The 14,641-nt window shown below is 40.8% G+C and overlaps 1 protein-coding gene across 1 annotated transcript in view; it reads right to left on the reverse strand.

The window, feature by feature from the left end:
• LOC115178613 (zinc finger protein 135-like) overlaps positions 1-13,212 on the reverse strand; it is a gene marked incomplete at its 5' end in the record, with an annotated part of 36,027 nt that extends 22,815 nt beyond the window's left edge. Inside the window, 2 exons of the mRNA XM_029739868.1 lie at positions 10,629-11,765; positions 13,203-13,212. Coding sequence (XP_029595728.1) covers positions 10,629-11,765; positions 13,203-13,212 — 1,147 coding nt within the window. The remainder of the gene's footprint in view (positions 1-10,628; positions 11,766-13,202) is intronic.
• Between the last annotated feature and the right edge of the window lie 1,429 nt (positions 13,213-14,641).

Here is a 14,641-nt window from a genome sequence, read left to right on the forward strand (position 1 = left end):
TCTTTAAGCTGTTAATACGAATCGAAAGGAGTTTCCAATATCCTCATTTCTTAAAGTATTTCTGGTGATAGCTAGTTATAGTGATACACAAGCTAGGTCTATTTGAAACATTGCCATCCATGGCAGCATTTACCAGCCACCAGGTTCAGAAGCTTTAAAACCACATACAAAAATATTTAAAACCCAATTCTATTTTTGCCCAAAGTTAAGATATAAATTATTCAAATTCATGCTGGTTATTATTTTAGGCTATTTTAGTTTTGGAGTCAAAGATAGTTTTGGAATAGTTTTCATTTTTCAAACAGGTTTGTCGTTTTATTTCAGTTTACTAAATAGTTTTCCCCTAATTACTTTTTCTATATTAAGCATGGAGGTTTCCCCCTATCAACCAGTCATAGGTACTGGTGACAAAGCGCCTCGTACCCTAGCTGGGAATGGGACAGACAGAACCCTTCTGTGGTAACAGACAGGGGCGATTTGTAATCAAATCTAATTCCCAGGAATGGGGTTCATATGAACCACAGAGACTGTGTGTGGGATAATAACATGGCCGTGTCCAACCCTGCTTGTTCCCTCCACTCCGCTACCAACCACCAATCTCCAACAGGGCCCTTAACCTGTATCACTAGACACCTCATAGTGAGCTACAGGTAGGAATCAGCAATGAATCCCAATAATGAGACACCTCTGGGGAGGGGTGTCAGCAACATAAAAAAAATATATATATATATATAGTGTTTTATGACAAACCGTTTTTTTACAAATCCGTCAAGACACCAACTTAGACTTTACCGTGAAAATGCTTTACCGAGCAGTTATTATTAAATTATTTTGATGTGATAAGAAAGTATTGTGTAAAATTATTTTGATGTAATATGAAAGTACAGCAATTTATGTTTCTAGAAATGTATAGCAATTGAGAATTGATTCACATTTAGATGGAATATTTGACTATTTGGTCTGCCAGAGCCAGTCTACCTCTGAAAATAACATACAGTCCTTGGACCTTGAGGAGTAACGGGGGCAGCAATCAGCAGTAGAAACAATAACAAAGCGTACTCCCTGCCCGTTTCGGTAAAAAGCTGAGGGATGGGGCTGGAGAAATGTAACCACCCATGATATCAACATTATAGTTTTAACCATGTTTTGAGGATATACAGTGTTTGTTTATATTTACTGACAAACATTGGAGTAAAAAAAGCTTATATTTTGGGTTCTGATGCGGTACGACAGTTGAACTAAGCTTATGAACCACGGGGGACCAGTACGAAAAAAAAAGTATGCATTCACTACTGTAAGTCGCTCTGGATAAGAGCATCTGCTAAATGACTAAAATCTAAATTGTAAATGTATAAGTGAATTCTTCAAGAAACAATGGGTACATATCATTAATGTATAAGTCCCTAAATGGATGTAACAACTGCTGATTGCCCCTTTAAGTGAACATAATGGGCTAATCTAAAAGGAGATATTGAGGACTACAGTATTTCAGGCATTGTCATTGGATGCATTTGATCAATTGTTAACGTTTTGTTGATGGTCCACTCTTGATGTTCTACATGTTACAGTGAAGCTTCAGCCATTCCTACCGAACAACATTAAAGTGTAGAACCCCTTTACTGCATATTGGTTCAACGACTGCAGAGACGGTACTTACTGGTGTTAAACACAGATCTCCAACCTCTTCTTCTTCCTCTAATGTGACAGTCATCTCCCCCTCCTCCTCTTTCACTCCAAAAACTGCATCCTCCTCTTTCTCTTCCTCCTCTCCTTTTACTGTAACATCCTCTTCCTCTTTCACTCTGAACGCGTCTTCCTCTTCTTTCACTGAAACGTCTTTCTCTTCTTCTTTCACTGTAACAGCCTCACCCTCTACTTGTTTTTGTATTGTAACATCTTTCTCTTCCTCCTCCTCTTTCATGAAAGCTTCTTTCTCCGTCCAGCAGACCTCCTCTTCTTTAACAGGAGGAGAGTAGCTTAGTGAACTCATGGTCGGGGATGTTAGCTAGCTAGCATTAGCGACTAGCCTAGTTCTAAGCTAACTTAGCAAACCAGCTAGCTGACTAACAACGTAAATATATAATTAAATGGGCCAACAAGTACATACAATAGAAGTGTTTTTAATACACAGTGACTAATATACACCAAAACAGTGTAAAGAGCGTGAATGTCGTAGCTATGTTTGCTAGAAAGCTACCGAGGTGTCTGACTAGCTGTTGTTGTTGAAGGAGCGTCCGTCCACTAGATTATACGTCACACTGGCAGCATCGCCTGAACCTAAAAGACGCACATCGCCATCTGCTGACTGGAGGGCAACGCAGTTGAGGAACCAAACGTTTATTTTTCATTTATTTCATAAAAGTTTAATATTATATTAAGTCGTTCAAAGAGAAGCATGTGTTGATTGATTCGTGATTAATGAGTGAGAATTTAAAACAAACTTTACACCCACTACATATTTACATTTACATTTTAGTCATTTAGCAGACGCTCTTATCCAGAGCAACTTACAGTAGTGAATGCATACATTTTTTATTTATTTATTTTTTCAGTATTTTTTTTGTACTGGCCCCCCGTGGGAATCGAACCCACAGCCCTGGCGTTGCACACACCATGCTCTACCAACTGAGCCACAGGGTTCATTTTGACCTCAGAGGCATATCTTTTATGATAGCCAAAATGTAGTTTATCAATTTCTTCCAATTTTTCATGACTTTGTCAATCAACTTGTTCTTAATAAATCTAAATCATGGTTTAGCGTTTCTGTATCAAAATTGACTTTTAACAAATTCAAATCCTTTGGAGTTATTTTGACCCCAGCCAAAAGCACCTTTGATAAATAGGACGTTTATTTCAAATCAAAATCGAATCACATTTTATTGGTCACATACACATGTTTAGCAGATGTTATTGAGGGTGTAGCGAAATGCTTGTGGTTCTAGCTCCGACAGTGCAGTAATATCTAACAAGTAATATCTAACAATTTCACAACATGTTCCCAATACACACAAATCTAAGTATTTCAATCTAGGTTTCTCTGTAGACATGATCCATCCCACCAGAGGGTGGAGGGGCTCCTGTATCAGTGGTTTTGACCAGATAGACATCTGCAGATACACAGTATAGTGCCTCCAATATACTCTCCAAAGATTGTACTTTTCTATACCACATATCACATGACTGTGTACCTGCCAAGGCAGCAACTACTCTTCCTGGGGTTTATTAAGGATCCCCATTAGTTCCTGCCAAGGTAGCAGCTATTCTTCCTGGTGTTTATTATGGATCCCCATTAGTTCCTGCCAAGGTAGCCGCTACTCTTCCTGGGGTTTATTATGGATCCCCATTAGTTCCTGCTGAGTAAGGTCAGGGAGCGTGCCAGCCTGCCTGAACCGCCCCTTTCAAGCAAAAGGTATAAATGATGGATTATGAATTAACAGGTATAAATGATGGGTTATGAATTAACAGGTATAAATGATGGGTTATGAATTAACAGGTATAAATGATGGGTTATGAATTAACACATCCCCTGCGAGCCCAGGCATTTCAATACATTCAGGATTTATTACGGTCCGTGTGCAATATGGAAATATGATCCTTGCAATTATTCTATGTTCCTTGCAATTCTTCAAATATTTAGTTCATTTCATCTGAGCAACATGATAATTAATAATTTCTGAACAACCATTTTTTATTTAATGTCTTTTAAGAATATCTGATCAACTTTATTTCACTTGGTGATGTTTCATTATAGAGAACATAACATGACAATACATGACATCTACAGTGGTGATGTTTCATTATAGAGAACATAACATGACAATACATGACATCTAAGTAGCTGAATATGATTATGGACTAACAGTCTAACAGTTTGAAGGACACAACTCATGTTATTCTGGTTAAACAGAGAGAGACTAGTTGATTAAGGACTGGGGATGGTTTTTACAATTAGGAAATAATATGTCATGTTTTACTCGTACCTCAGCCAGCATTGTGAATGGTTAGGAAGTAATATGTCATGTTTTACTCGTACCTCAGCCAGCATTGTGAATGGTTAGGAAATAATATTTCATGTTTTACTCGTACCTCAGCCAGCATTGTGAATGGTTAGGAAATAATATGCCATGTTTTACTCGTACCTCAGCCAGCATTGTGAATGGTTAGGAAATAATATTTCATGTTTTACTCGTACCTCAGCCAGCATTGTGAATGGTTAGGAAATAATATGCCATGTTTTACTCGTACCTCAGCCAGCATTGTGAATGGTTAGGAAATAATATTTCATGTTTTACTCGTACCTCAGCCAGCATTGTGAATGGTTAGGAAATAATATGCCATGTTTTACTCGTACCTCAGCCAGCATTGTGAATGGTTAGGAAATAATATGTCATGTTTTACTCGTACCTCAGCCAGCATTGTGAATGATGTCTGATGCAGTGACATACTAGACCATAGCAGTAAATCTAATACTTAGGTGTTTTTAGTCATGCATGAAAGGTCTGGGGTGGTTCTGTGGTTATAAGTTACCGACCTTGGAATACAATTCTGGCCATGCTGGCAGGGTTTGAATCAAACCCAATGTCCACCTGGCACAGTGACAGGGTCTGAATCAAACCCAATGTCCACCTGGCACACTGGCAGGGTCTGAATGAAACCCAATGTCCACCTGGTACACTGACAGGGTCTGAATCAAACCCAATGTCCACCTGGCACACTGGCAGGGTACTGAATCAAACCCAATGTCCACCTGGCACACTGACAGGGTCTGAATCAAACCCAATGTCCACCTGGTACACTGACAGGGTCTGAATCAAACCCAATGTCCACCTGGCACACTGACAGGGTCTGAATCAAACCCAATGTCCACCTGGTACACTGACAGGGTACTGAATCAAACCCAATGTCCACCTGGCACACTGACAGGGTCTGAATCAAACCCAATGTCCACCTGGTACACTGACAGGGTCTGAATCAAACCCAATGTCCACCTGGCACACTGACAGGGTCTGAATCAAATCCAATGTCCACCTGGCAGGGTCTGAATCAAACCCAATGTCCACCTGGCACACTGACAGGGTCTGAATCAAACCCAATGTACACCTGGCAGGGTCTGAATCAAACCCAATGTCCACCTGGCACACTGGCAGGGTACTGAATCAAACCCAATGTCCACCTGGCAAACTGACAGGGTCTGAATCAAATCCAATGTCCACCTGGCAGGGTCTGAATCAAACCCAATGTCCACCTGGCACACTGACAGGGTCTGAATCAAACCCAATGTCCACCTGGCAGGGTCTGAATCAAACCCAATTTCCACCTGGTACACTGACAGGGTCTGAATCAAACCCAATTTCCACCTGGTACACTGGCAGGGTCTGAATCAAACCCAATGTCCACCTGGTACACTGGCAGGGTCTGAATCAAACCCAATGTCCACCTGGTACACTGGCAGGGTCTGAATCAAACCCAATGTCCACCTGGTACACTGGCAGGGTCTGAATCAAACCCAATGTCCACCTGGCACACTGACAGGGTCTGAATCAAATCCAATTATAATGAATTGTCAATTAAGCATTATTTGTGCCACGCTCAAAACAACTCTTAACTCAAAACTATGAAAACTTGACTTCAGTGAGTTCAAGACAACTGGGAACTCAGGAAAAAACAAGCTCCAACTGGTAAAATACGTTTTGAACGGTCATCCAACTGGGAATTGTAAATCTGGACCTCGGGCCTCTTTCTAGAGCTACAACCTGAAGATCACTGACATCATCAGGATTCAACCTTGTTTTTTCCCCGAGTTCCCAGTTGTCTTGAAATCACCATAAATCCAGAGAATGACAGACTTTGATGACAAAATTTGCCCACGAAGGACACCTTCCTGTTCAAGTGAGCACAGAACAACACAGTGAGTCCAAAAATATCTTGTATGCTGCTGCATAAATGATGTAATATGCCAGGGAGATATGTATACTGTAGCTAAGAAAGTAATACTAAGTGTATGTTGTGTAGTAAGATGTTAGTAGCCCATGTGCCTCCCACTAATAATTTGTCTATTTTACACTTTTAATTGCACCTAGTGTTCTGACTTGGTGGTGCACATGTAGCCTATAACCTGTTTTAGAGAAATGTAATCGTTGAATATTGTAAGAACTTTCATTGTCTGCTTATTTGCCCCCTTTATTTATCCTACAGTTCTGACTTGGTGTACAGGGAGGACACTGTAAGAACGGTCCATGTTCTGAATTCTGTCAATGTACATTTCAAAAGTGCTAAACAAATAGCCATGTTAACTACATCCGTCCTAGCTCGCTCATTAATGTCTTAATCAAAATTACGGATTGCCTCTTATCCGCTTGTCGTCCCCTTATGCCATAGTTTGTACATCTCAATTGTCAGTAGAAACCACATTTGTTTAAGCAAGTCAGCCATACCAGCTATGTTTTTTTTAAAGGAAGTAAATGAGGCTGAATGAACTGTTTGGCTGCCAGACAAGGATCCACTGATAGCCAGGTGTAGCAGTGGTAAGATGTTGGGACTGCTGTTGGGACAGCTTTATGTCAGCCTTAACAGTCTGTGGGCAACGTTATAGTGCAATTAATGTATTGTTTAGTGCTGTGTTTGCCCACCAAGATTTACATGTTAAAATCGCCACTGCTCCTCAGCCTTCCTCTCCTCTGAAGACCCAGTGAGGGTGGAGCTCAGTCAGAGAGCTGTTGAGGGACTGGTTAGGAAGAACACTTCTACAGCCAGAGAGGTGAGAGGTCACACATGGTTTAGATGGTAAAAATGTATGTCCCCTTAGTAGTTCATCGCGTCAGCAGAAAGTAATATGTTCCATCATCCATGTTTATTTACATTAGTGCAAATTGTCCACTGATATTGGTGTAATTTCTCACCCCTTTGGGCTGGATGAAAGTTAATTTCCCCTCAGGCACACACATTTGTTCTTTGATAATATGAAGGTAATTTGTGTCAAATGTACTTTTCCCCACATCTCTTTACATTGCTTATGCATATTTGGTGGCCTGACTGCATCCAGACTATGTCAAAGGCCCATCCTGGTAGATCTGAACCTAATGCAGTTTGGAGTGATCAGATGACAGGAAGTCACATTTAGGTGCCAGGTGTAACTGAGGCCATAGATGCTCCATATCCATTACTTTGAGTGTTTTATATAATATGACTAAATGTGTTTCTGTGTTACAGGGGCAGTCAAGAAATGGAACAGCAAGGCCACAGAACATGACATAAGCAGAGCTGTGGGAGATCACCTCAAGCCCCTGGTAGAGCCGGGGGTGGTGTTTACCACTCCTGAAAAGTGGGATTGATACTGTTTTTCATACTAAGAGGGACCAAGAGTCTGTTGCTTGGTCAGTCATTGGGTTCATTCACTAGCTTTATTTATACAGCACATGTCAGACATGGATGAAACACAATGGCTTCACAGGAAAAAACTATGAAAATTAAACATAAATATTTAGTACACAACAAACATAAGAGGATAAAAAAAAGAACTGAAAGACTAATTAACATTTTATGGAAATGCCATTGATTACAATATTAATTGGATGCAACATCCAACCCAAAATACAAGCATGTTTTTTAAGAGGGGCTCTGAAAGACACTATGGGGGTGTCCACTGAAAGTTGACTAGTAACAACAACTGGGACATAAAAGACACCCACTATGAGACCCGCTAAATCTGCCCAAGAAGAGACAAACAAAAGAAAAACCCATACCAAACTTAAAGACAGGAAGCAAACCAAAAAGGTGGAGCAACTAAAGGTGTTGACTCTCCACATGTATCAAGACAACTGGAGCACTGGGCCAGACACTCTTAAATAGAACCTGGACCAGCTCAGGTGAAACACCTTCCCACTAACGAGATGGACAAGCCAGCACAGGTGTAAAACATACTGACTAACGAGGTGACACCAATCAGTGCATCCAAGACACATTTCAGTTGAATGCATTCAGTTGTACAATCAATCAATCAAATGTATTTATAAAGCCCTTCTTACATCAGCTGATGTCACAGAGTGCTGTACACATATTTCTAAATAATAATATACAATTGGATATTTTCGTAATCCTTTTTCTTTCCATTGAATCCAAAATCCCACTAGCTTCTAGAACTCTCGTCTTCCTAAAACTCACTCGCTTCTAGAACTCTCGTCTTCCTAAAACTCACAAGCTTCTTCTTCTTACGAGCCCCGGAAAAGAATAAGAGATAAAACTAATCTCCAACACGGAAAAACATGTCAAAATAAATTGTGATCCATGGTAACTCACTGGCTAAATGTAAAACACAAATCTTTTTGACTGCCCACCTTTGAGACAATCAGCAACCAAGTTGTCCTTACCACGGACATGTATGATTTCAAGAGGAAACTCCTGCGATATCCGTAGTAACTTTCCACCTGACTGCAGAGCTTCTCTCTCTTTTCAGGGTTCACTAGATAGGCATGTTGTTGGATATAAAAGCTGGGTAACAATTCCAATATAATTGTACCCAAAAATGTCAAGTTGGTTGCATGAATAACTATGATTACTAAATGTTACATGAATTGTAAATATGAAATATCAAAACCAAATGTACACCCCTTTGTTAATATGTATTGGCAATAATTAACTTAATGGTGAGGCATGGAATGATAAAACTTATCTTTTGTCAGGCTGAATGTTTGAAATATGAGGTGATTTGAGTCATGCTTCTTCAGTCGTGGAATAAAGACAATTAGCATTTGAATGTTGTCAAGAAATTCTGGAGTGATGTAAGATTGTTAATAAAATTGATTATAGGTGTATAGGCTGCAAGTACGTTGAAATTAAGCTGTTTTAAGCGCAATGTCAAAACACAGTTTTAACGTGTCCAAATCAATAACCAATATGCAGAAACAGTTTGGGATATATTGAAAACCTAAACATTTTGGAGTGTTTCATTGTGATTCCAGTGGGTCACCAACGTGGTAAGTGTAACACAACTCTTTTTGTGTTAGTCACTTTTTGTTCAATCACATAAATAGTAACTCTTTCAATTCAGATCCTGGATTTTTTCCCTGAGGCTAATATCCATTATACAGGGGGCAAACATTTAGGGTTCTACATTGACATTCATTAAAATACCCCTTCTACAATGTTAAAACATTATACATTGTGACATCATTTCATTGATATTGTCGTGTCTTTGGCAGCTTTAAGTGATATAACATGCTATCCTATAAAATCCTTTCTCTGTAATTAATATCACCTGATTAGCTAATCATGTAAATGTAATTAACTAGAAAGTCGGGACACCACGGAAGAGTGTTTATAGAGCCGTTATCTTACGAATAAACTCTTAAAGACTTTAATATTTTACATCGATAGACGTCAATATTAATCCTCATTTTATTTTCAGTCTCAATGAAAGTTGTAAATTCATCTTCACGAACCCTGGCTAACAAGTTAACAAGTTGAATCAGCAATACAAAATTGGGTTTAATTATTTATTTACCAAATACCTAAACTAATCACACAGAATTACATATACACAGAATACAAATTATGTCATACAGAAAACGTCCCTGGTGGACGGAGCCGACATGGCGGCTTGTAACACAAAGAAAGGGGGTTGGGCTTAAATGAAAGAGCGCGAAGACTGAGGAACACAGAAACAGCTTTGCTATGCCATCGTAAATACAGTATCTTATGCATTCTAAATTACCGCCCATTTGGAAAAGGAAAATGCAATAAATATTTACTCTGAGCTGCGCTTCGGTAGGTTGGTCGTAGATGCTGGCGGTGTTGGCCAACAGAGATCTTCCTGTCCTCGAAAGAATGTCTCTGGTGGTAAATTGGATACGTTGTAGTATCGTCGTCGCGTGTTAGACTGGATCCGTCCCACGTCTACAGCGGCCGCTGCTAACTCAACGGCTAGGAAGTATCACTTCTGTAGTGAATAAGCGTTCAAAGTTCATACCATTCGCAACCAAAGCTCACGCCGAGGTTGGCTTAGTTCTGTACTTGACATGTGTGTCCTTTTAACGCAAAGGCTGCAGACCTCACGTAGTGGAACCCTGGTTACATTGTGTCATTGTCTTATATAGTGGCGAGGGGAGAAGGGTGTGTTTCATCGTTTATAACCCCAGTCTCTTCACAGGGGTGGGCCACTGATTAAGCAGGGCACTTTCCTTATGAAAACCCAATTCTCTCATTTGGAAGCTAAAATTACATTTAATCTCCTAACAAACAATCTCAATATCAAACATTTAAATTGCACAACAATTCCATGTGAATTAACTAGAATGTGTGGACTTTCCCAGGTACAGTTTATGTCGTCCTGTCATCAGTCATAATGTCTCAGATGACAACCGAACTGACATCCATATTCATTAAGTTCCAACGCATATTTCCAACTGATTCTATTACCAAAATATGGTTCCTTTTCCCATTTTGTTTGATGTTCCCAGACTCTCTATATTTAACAAAGGCTATTCAACAGTCCTTCAGTAGGGTCAGAGAGAGGGGAAAAGAGAAAGGTATTTATGGTTCATAAACCTTACCCACAGGCCAACATCATGACAGTATCATGAAACAACTCCTTCATGTATGTATTTTCTGATGTTTGATCAGAGATATTTTACTAGAGTATCTCTTGTCACACTGATCACAGCTATAAGATTTATCTCCTGTGTGTGTTCTCTGGTGTAATGTCAGCTGTCTAGATTTACCAAAACTCTTCCCACATTGATCACAGCTATAAAAGTTATCTTCTGTGTGTGTTCTCTGGTGTAATGTCAGCTGGCTAGATTGACCAAAACTCTTCCCACATTGATCACAGCTATAAGGTTTCTCTCCTGTGTGTGTTCTCTGGTGTACAGTCAGAGAGCCAGATGTAGTAAAACTCTTCCCACATTGATCACAGCTATAGGGTTTCTCTCCTGTGTGTATTCTCTGGTGTACTGTCAGCTGGTCAGATTTAACAAAACTCTTCCCACATTGATCACAACTATAGCGTTTATCTCCTGTGTGTCTTCTCTGGTGCACTGTCAGATTGCTAGATTGACAAAAACTCTTCCCACATTGACCACAGCTATAAGGTTTCTCTCCTGTGTGTGTTCTCTGGTGTAATGTCAGCTGGCTAGATTGACCAAAACTCTTCCCACATTGACCACAGGTATAAGGTTTCTCTCCTGTGTGAGTTCTCCAGTGTAAAGTCAGAGAGCCAGATGTTGTAAAACTCTTCCCACATTGATCACAGCTATAAGGTTTCTCTCCTGTGTGTATTCTCTGGTGTAAAGTCAGCTGGTCAGATGTAACAAAACTCTTCCCACATTGATCACAACTATAGAGTTTCTCTCCTGTGTGTCTTCTCTGGTGCACTGTCAGATTGCCAGATTGACCAAAACTCTTCCCACATTGACCACAGCTATAAGGTTTTTCTCCTGTGTGTGTTCTCTGGTGTAATGTCAGCTGGCTAGACTGACCAAAACTCTTCCCACATTGACCACAGCTAAAAGGTTTCTCTCCTGTGTGCGTTCTCCGGTGTAAAGTCAGAGAGCCAGATGTAGTAAAACTCTTCCCACATTGATCACAGCTATAAGGTTTCTCTCCTGTGTGTATTCTCTGGTGTAAAGTCAGCTGGCTAGATGTAGTAAAAGTCTTCCCACATTGATTACAGCTATAAGGTTTCTCTCCTGTGTGTATTCTCTGGTGTAAAGTCAGCTGGCCAGATGTAGTAAAACTCTTCCCACATTGATCACAGCTATAAGGTTTCTCTCCTGTGTGTGTTCTCCGGTGTAAAGTCAGAGAGCCAGATGTAGTAAAACTTTTCCCACATTGATTACAGCTATAAGATTTCTCTCCTTTGTGTGTTCTCTGGTGTATTTTAAGTTTTACTGAATAGTTGAATTTTTTCCCACAGTCAGAGCAGCAGTGAGATTTCTTCCCTGTGGGTCTCTGCTGGTGTTTCTTGAGGAGTTCTGATCTGGAGAGACTCTTCTCTGCCTCGTCAGCATCATGATGTTGTTGAGGCTCCACAGAGGATCCACGATTGTCCCGTCTCTCTCCTGTGTGAACGACAAAGTCAGAGAGATGGTTAAAAGCCCACAACAGCAGAAATCCACTGTTTATTGAGGTAAAAGGTGATCCCCAGAGCATACCCATGAAGTTGTACAACAACTGACGTCTGTTAAATTTGACAATTAAGACAGTCAAGTTAGTAACAAAAGTCATATTTTGTCTTCTTTTCACATTAGTAGTAACATCTAAGACTGTAGACTAGAAATAAGTTATTCAAGTTGTTGAAATCCTAAGCAGTGTGCCAGACGACTTTTAGTCTCCAATATAGGTCCCTTCTGTGTTTGATAAAATTGCGGCACGAGGTCAATGCACACACAATTTGATTGCAGAAACACCTCCCTGCTTATGAGGAAACCACTAGTTATGGATGTAGTATATCTGGTCATGAGGAAACCACTAGTTATAGATGTAGTATATCTGGTAATGAGGAAACCACGAGTTATGGATGTAGTATATCTGCCTGGAGCAAAAATGGTGAGCTTAGATTTTAGTTTTTCACAATGTATTCTGAATATTACAGCACAAGATCAGGAGTGCTACTCAAGGAAACTCACATTAACTTCACTAGGGTAGGGGGCAGCATTCGGAATTTTGGATGAAAAGGGTGCCCAAATTAAACTGCCTGCTACTCGGGCCCAGAAGGTAGGATATGCATATTATTAGTAGATTTGGATAGAAAACACTCTGAAGTTCTAAAACTGTTTGAATGATGTCTGTGAGTATAACAGAACTCATATGGCAGTCAAAACCCTGAGACAAATTCTGACAGGAAGTGGATACCTGATGTGTTGAATTACCTTTAAGCCTATGCCATTGAAACACACAGGGGCTTATTAATGTTTGAGCACTTCCTATTGCTTCCACTAGATGTCACCAGTCTTTACAAAGTGTTTTGAGTCTTCTACTGTGAGATCTGACCGAACAAGAGCCATGGAACGGTGATGGCCGATTAGACTCTGGCGCGCGAGTTCATGTTGGGTACTCTCGTTCCACCTCTCTCACCACCTCAAGCTGAACCTCGGCAAGACGGAGCTGCTCTTCCTCCCGAGGAAGGACTGCCCGTTCCATGATCTCGCCACCACAGTTGACAACTCCATTGTGTCCTCCTCCCAGAGTGCTAAGAGCCTTGGCGTGACCCTGGACAACACCCTGTCGTTCTCCGCTAACATCAAGGCGGTGACCCGATCCTGTAGGTTCATGCTCTACAACATTTGCAGAGTACGACCCTGCCTCACACAGGAAGCGGCGCAGGTCCTAATCCAGGCACTTGTCATCTCCCGTCTGGATTACTGCAACTCGCTGTTGGCTGGGCTCCCTGCCTGTGCCATTAAACCCCTACAACTCATCCAGAACGCCGCAGCCCGTCTGGTGTTCAACCTTCCCAAGTTCTCTCACGTCACCCCGCTCCTCCGCTCTCTCCACTGGCTTCCAGTTGAAGCTCGCATCCGCTACAAGTCCATGGTGCTTGCCTACGGAGCTGTGAGGGGAACGGCACCTCCGTACCTTCAGGCTCTGATCAGGCCCTACACCCAAACAAGGGCACTGCGTTCATCCACCTCTGGCCTGCTCGCCTCCCTACCTCTGAGGAAGCACAGTTCCCGCTCAGCCCAGTCAAAACAGTTCGCTGCTCTGGCACCCCAATGGTGGAACAAGCTCCCTCACGACGCCAGGACAGCGGAGTCAATCACCACCTTCCGGAGACACCTGAAACCCCACCTCTTTAAGGAATACCTGGGATAGGATAAAGTAATCCTTCTAACCCCCCCCCCAAAAGATTTAGATGCACTATTGTAAAGTGGTTGTTCCACTGGATATCATAAGGTGAATGCACCAATTTGTAAGTCGCTCTGGATAAGAGCGTCTGCTAAATGACTTAAATGTAAATCTAAATGTTTTAAAAGAGAACGCAATCGTCCGCCTTGAATATTATTCATGTTCTGGTTAAAAAAGGCACTAATGATTTATGCTATACAACTTTTGACATGTTTGAACGAACGTAAATATTTTTTTTCCCCTCGTTCATGAAGTGAAGTCCGGCTGGCATAGATCATGTGCTAACAACACGGAGCTTTTTGGACATAAATGATGAGCTTTTTCGAACAAAACTACATTCGTTATGGACCTGGGATTCCTGGAAGTGACATCTGATGAAGAGAATGAAAGGTAATGGATTATTTACATATCTAAAATCGAAAATACTCTCTCCAACATGGCGGTTAGTCTGTATCGCAAAGCGTATTTTTCTGGGCGCAGTGCTCAGATTATTGCAAAGTGTGATTTCCCAGTAAGGTTATTTTTAAATCTGGCAAGCCGGTTGCGTTCAAGAGATGTAAATCTATAATTCTTTGAATGACAATATAATATTTTACCAATGTTTTCGAATAGTAATTATTTAATTTGTTGTGCTGACTTGACTGCCGGTTATTGGAGGGAAACGATTTCCTGAACATCAACGCCATAGTAAAAAGCTGTTTTTGGATATAAATATGAACTTGATAGAACTAAAAATGCATGTATTGTCTAACATAATGTCCTAGGAGTGTCATCTGATGGAGATTGTCAAAGGTTAGTGCAT

This window comes from Salmo trutta, chromosome 38, assembly GCF_901001165.1.
Source record: "Salmo trutta chromosome 38, fSalTru1.1, whole genome shotgun sequence".
Taxonomy (NCBI): domain Eukaryota; kingdom Metazoa; phylum Chordata; class Actinopteri; order Salmoniformes; family Salmonidae; genus Salmo; species Salmo trutta.